The sequence below is a fragment of the Carlito syrichta genome, unplaced genomic scaffold (assembly GCF_000164805.1).
Source record: "Carlito syrichta isolate Samal-C Ts95f unplaced genomic scaffold, Tarsius_syrichta-2.0.1 Scaffold305566, whole genome shotgun sequence".
NCBI classification, from domain to species: Eukaryota; Metazoa; Chordata; class Mammalia; order Primates; family Tarsiidae; genus Carlito; species Carlito syrichta.
The window spans coordinates 24774-30773 of NW_007249662.1; the positions used below are offsets into that span (position 1 = coordinate 24774).

Below are 6000 nucleotides of genomic sequence, written 5' to 3' on the forward strand. Positions count from 1 at the left end.
ATCATGGCTCACACCTGTAATCCCAGTACTTTGAAAGGCAGAGGCAGGGGATTTGCTTGAGGCCAGGACCTCGAGACCAGCCTTGTCAACAAAGTGAGACACCCCCCCATGTCTACAACAACAACAGCTAAAAAAATGCAGAATCCTGGACTCTGACTCAGATCTCTTGCATTTTAACAAGGTTCCAAGTTGTATATGTGCACATTATAGTTTGAAAAGCTTTGCTGTAGATTCTAGGATCTAGAACATTTTCTGCAAAGTCTATCAAGATGTTGGGAAGAAGTACCAGAGGTGAGAGTGAGCTCAGGACAGGGGGGATTCTTCTCTACTGAGGGTTTATGGTCTCTCATTTTGGAAAGTGCCAGTGATATCTATCCCACTCACAGCCGAGAGGATCCACATGGCTGTCTGCTACCACCTCCTTTGGCTTTACTTCTCCCACCCAGAGTACTCACCCAGAGCATTGAAGGCAGTCACCACCTGGAAAGAGATTCTTTGCTGTTCTGTGGACACCTTGATGACAAGCCCATCTTGGGTCCTCTGGATCTGGGTCTTGCCTGGCAGCTCCTTTTTGGGTAGAGAGCACTCCAATATAGAACTAATCTTGCTGAGGTTACGTTGGCTTTTCTTCTGATCCTGGAATTGTTTGAAGTCACCGAGGAAGAGGACGAAGGTACCATCGGAATCGCCTTTCAAGACTGTTTCCCGACAGTAGGATCCACCCTGCCAGTGACAGAGGAGCACATGTGAGACTCTAGACTCTCTGGGAATCATAGGCAGTGGTATTTTTCAACTCAAGGGAAAGTCAAAAAGGTCACTGTGGTCTTAAAATTGGGTGGCAGGCATCCATCTGTCCATTCAAATACATGTTTGGGATGCCCACAGCAGGACTTTTATGCTAACCCCAAACTGGAGACAACTCAAATGGCCATTGACAATAGGATGGAACTGACCCACCTGCTACCACTTGTGCCTGAGCACACTGTACCATGGACGGAGGATAGGACCACTTAGCCTGCCATTGTTGCCAGTACCTGTAAGCATCATCAGTGGTCCTAGAGATCAACCTGCCTTCCCTACTGCCAGCCCGTGTATACACCATTGGTGTGCTTGAAGAAAGGGTCTCCCACCAGCACCCACGTGTGCTGTCTGGGGGCCTAGGGATAGGTCTCTTCTGCCTGCACCCACCAGCACATGTCATGCAACCCAAGGTCTATGAACAAGCTTACTCCACCTGTGCTGACACCTGCACGAGCCTCCTGAGGGCCTGAAGACCTGCCTGCCCAGCCTGCCATCGGTGTTGCCTGTGCACACTGCTTGAGGGCCTGAGGGTTGGCCTACTGCTGTCACTGCCACCACCAATGCTACACACACCACCTGGGAGTTCAAGGACCTAACTGCTCAGCCCACTGTTGCCCCTACGGGCACTCAAGCATGCCAACTTGAGGTGTGAGAACTGGCCTGCCTGCCCCACTGGCACTGGTGAACACAGCCTGGGGGCATGAGAACCAGCATGCCTGGCACACTGCGGCTACCACTGGTGCCTGAGGACCAGTCTGCCTAGTGTCCTTCTCCCCAGTAAAGCCTTAGTGCAGCCTCCACTAACACTTGCAGCCTAAGCTACCAAAGAGGTCACAAATTCCACTGTGCTAACTACAGTGAAAACATCATGCTGGGCTCGGTGGCTCAGCCTGTGATCTCAGCACTTTGGGAGGCTGAGGTGTGTGGATTGCCTGAGCCCGTGGGTTCGAGACCCATCTGGACAACTTGGTGAGACCTCATCTCTACAGTAAAATAAAAAATTAGCCAGGCATGGTAGTGCACACCTGTAGTTCCAGCTACTTGGAAGGCTGAGGCAGAAGGATCACCGGAGCCCAGCAGGTCGAAGCTGCGGTGGCCGGGAGCATGCCACTGCACCTTGGTCTGGGAGACAGAGTGAGACTCCAACTCAAAAAAAAGAAAAGAAAAGAAAAAAAAAATCATGTGGAGACTACACTACTGTGTCCACCCAAAATCAAAACCAAAGCACCAACTCAACCAACACTAGCAATATATCCAGAAGAAAGTCTTTCAAAATTATTTTGTTTATTAAGAGACAAGATCTCACTCTGTCACTCAGGATGGTGTGCAGTGGTGCAATCATAGCTCACTGTAACCACAAACTCCGGTGCTCAAGTGATCCTCTTGCCTCAGCCTCATGGGAGCTAGGACTGCAAGTGAATGCCACCATGCCTGGCTAATTTTTTACAATTTTTTAAAAAAAAGATGAAGTCTCACTATGTTGCCCAGGCTGGTCTCAAATTCATGGCCTCTAGTGATTTTCCTGCCTCAGTAACCAAATATGACACCTCCAAAGGAACACAACAATTCTCTTGTAACAGATCCCAAAGGATGGAAATCTATGAAATGCCTGAGAAAAATTCGAAATAATGATGTTAAAGAAACTTAGTGAGACATAAGAGAACACAGATAAGCAACACAAAGAAATCAGAAAATAATTCATGATCTGATGAAAAATTCAGCAGAGATATTATAAAAACAAAGCAAACAGAGCAGAAAACCTGACACCAAAGAATTCAATGAACAGAAAAAAGAATACAATCAAGAGCTTTGATAATAGATGAGATCAAGCAGAAGAAGGCATTTCTGGACTTGCAAACAGATATTTTGAAATAACTCAGTTAAAAAAAAAAAAGAAAATAAAAATGAATGAAGAAAGCCTATGAAGCCTATGCAACATATAGGCCTTAATAAACTGACCACATATTTGAATTTTGGGAATTCCAGAAGGAGAAAAGGTTGGCAAAGACAGAAACTGTATTTGATGAAATAATAGGTGGAGACTTCCCAAGTCTTGCAAGAGATATAGACATCCAGATACAAAATGCTCAAATATTCTCAAATAGATTCAGCCCACAAAGGTCTTTTCTAAGGCACATTATGGTCAAACTATTGAAAGTCAAAGACAAAGAGAGAATTCTGAAAAATGGCAAGAGAAAAGCATCAAGTCACATATAAGGGAATCTCCATCAGAGTAGCAGTGTATTTCTCAGCAGAAACCTTGTAGGCTGAGAGAAATAATCAAAGTACTGAAACAAACAAACAAGCAAGCAAGCAAACAAAAAGCAACCTTCTTTCAGGCAAGATTGTTATATCTTGTAAAGTTATCCTTCAAAAATGAAGAAGAAATAAAATCTTTCCAAGACAAGCAAAAACAGAGGGAATTCATCACCACTAGACTGGTCCTACAAGAAATGCCTAAGTGAGTATTACATCTGGAAGCAAAAGGATGATATCTATCATTATGAAAACACATGAAAGTATATAGCTCAATGGTAGAGATGATACACAGAAAGAGGAAGGAGTTAAATGTAATCATTAAAAAAAAATCCTTCAAATTGCAAACAATAAAAGAGGAAGAAAGGAACAAAGCTATATATAAAAAAAAACAGAAAAAAATTAACAAAATGACAGAAATGCTCACCTGTCAATAACAAACTTGAATTAAATAACAGTATACATTTTCCAGTTGAAAGGTATAGATAAGGTGAATGGATAAAAAATAAAAGACCTGACTTTATGCTGCCTACAAGAAACTCACTTCACCGGTAAGACACACATACACTGAAAGAGAGGTGATGGATAAAATAAACAACTCCATACATAAAAAGACACAAAGAAGATCATTTTTATAATGATAAAAGGATCAATTCAGCAATAGGGCATAACAACTATATATATATATACTATATATATCCAATACCAGACATATAAAGCAGATATTATCAGAGCTAAAGAGAGAGGAAAAACTCCCAAGCAATAACAGTCAGAAACTTAGATACCTCACTTCCAGCATTGGACAAATCATCTAGAGAGAAAACCAACAAAGAAACATTGGACTTTGAGATGCATCATTAAGTTGTTTATTGAAAGTCTTTCTGCTTTTTTGGTGCAGGCATTTATTGCTTTAAACTTTGCTGTATCCTTTAAGTTTTTGGTATGTTGTGTTCTTATTTTCATTTGTTTTAAGAAACTTTTAAATTTCTCCATAGAATCTATTGTCCAAATGGACCTAACAAACATTTACAGAACATTTCATTCAGCAGTTGCAGAATACACATTCTTCTCATCAGCACATAGACTGTTTTCCAGAATAGACCTGTTAGGCCACAAAACAAATCCCAATAAATTTTAAAAAGTCAAAATCGTATAAAATATCTTTTCAGAGGACTTCCAGCAAGATGGCAATGGGCAACCTGGTCTGTGAGACCCTCTGCAAAGGAGAACTACAGTGGGTCTCTGGCTCTCGCCCCGGGGGCTGCGGACCTCAACATCGCAGTCTGCTCTTCATACAGAGCTCGGCCATTGCCACCGCTGGGGCATCGCAGCGAACTGGATAGCCACTGCAGCGCAGCCATCGCCGGTAGCACATCACACCACCGGGTTCAGAGGCGATCCACAACTTCAGTTCTTGAAGCCCCTTCAGGGAAGATCTGCTGGGATCGCTGCCATCTCTCCTGCGACCCGAGACGTCCTGAGTCTCCTGCTGTGTGCCCTAAGGCAGGCATCCATCTTCAGTCTCTGCCGGTTCCTGTCCAGCCCCACCCCCTCTGGGGCGAGCAGCTGAGATAGCACCACCTGCTGGCGATTCAAGGTAACAACACTGAAACAGGAGAAACAAGCTTGAAAAAGACGTAGGCCAAAGTGGTGAACGGAGGGTGATCAGAACTGTCCATCACAGCAGACCAGGGGCAACTGACCCTAACTACAAGCTAATTTACCAGCTTGAAAAGAAAGCTATAAATCACTTTCAGAAAACTGAAAGGACATTGGACTTAAACGAAAAGTCTCAGAGTGTGCTTCGTTGATTCTGTTAGTTTAATGACTTAATTCTATTCCTACTGTATTGTTCCTTTTTTTCCCTCTTCCTTTTCTTCTCTCTGTAAACCATATCTTTGTATAGAGGAACAGTACACCAATAAGGTGGTTGGCTAGCTTGTATGTTAGCATCACTATATGTTTTAATTTTTTTTTTGTATGGGAGTTGGTTCATCTGTAGCTGTGGTATATTGTTTTTATCTGTTTCAGTATAGGTCTCTCTGTCCATTTGTTGGCACACTTGTTTGTTTCCCCCCTTACTCCTCTATCTCTCCACCCCCCTCTTCAACCCACTGTCGGCTCCATTCTCTTCCCTCTGCTAACCACATTTTATTTCAGGGAGTAAACCTACAGCCTCACTGCATGGACAGATTCCAAGGCAGTGGGAAGTGGGTTCCAGATTATCCACACACCTGTCAGCGAATACCAGGACCTGCAGATAGATTTTGAATCACAGCTCCCCCCTCAAGTAAATCTCAAAACTGCAAAAAGGACCACCCCCAACCTACAGTGCAACTCCAGAATTGAACAAAGTAAGAGGGCATACATAAAGAATAGGAGATTGAACAAACAGAAGTAAAACCAATCCCTTTACCCCTGAATAACAGAATTAAAGAAGACGGTGACGTAGAGGGAAGGAAAAAGTAAGGAGGGGGAAAAACCGCACAAATGAAGAAAAACCAAAAGAAGAATATAGGTCTTACACAGACCCCTGGGAGATCAGACAATGAGAAAACAGATTCTGGAACACAGACAATGAAGAGTCCCCAGAATGACTGGCTACATGTAACAAACCCAGACATCAAGACATTAATGGAGAGAATTAAAAAAATTGAGGAGAGACAAGAGGAAAATAGGAAGGAGCTGTTGTCAGAAATGACAGCAGTAAAGAATACTGTGATGGAAATGAACAACAGACTAATAAGCATGGAAAGCAGAATCAGCCAAGCCGAAGAAAGAATCTCAGAGCTCGAAGACCAAAACACAGAATTAACCCAAAACTGTCAAAAGCATAGAAAAGAGCTCAAAAGACAGAACAAAACCTGCAAGAGATGAATGATCACTTCAGAGACCAAACCTAAGATAATTGGGCTTTCTGAGGCAGAAAGAGAAACCGAAGCC

The 6000-nt window shown here is 43.1% G+C and overlaps 1 protein-coding gene across 1 annotated transcript in view; it reads right to left on the reverse strand.

Annotated features, from left to right (window-relative positions):
• LOC103264100 (2'-5'-oligoadenylate synthase 2-like) overlaps positions 1–6000 on the reverse strand; it is a 44881-nt gene that overhangs the window by 23536 nt on the left and 15345 nt on the right. Inside the window, exon 2 of the mRNA XM_008061744.1 lies at positions 456–723. Within this exon, the coding sequence (XP_008059935.1) occupies positions 456–723 (268 nt within the window). The remainder of the gene's footprint in view (positions 1–455; positions 724–6000) is intronic.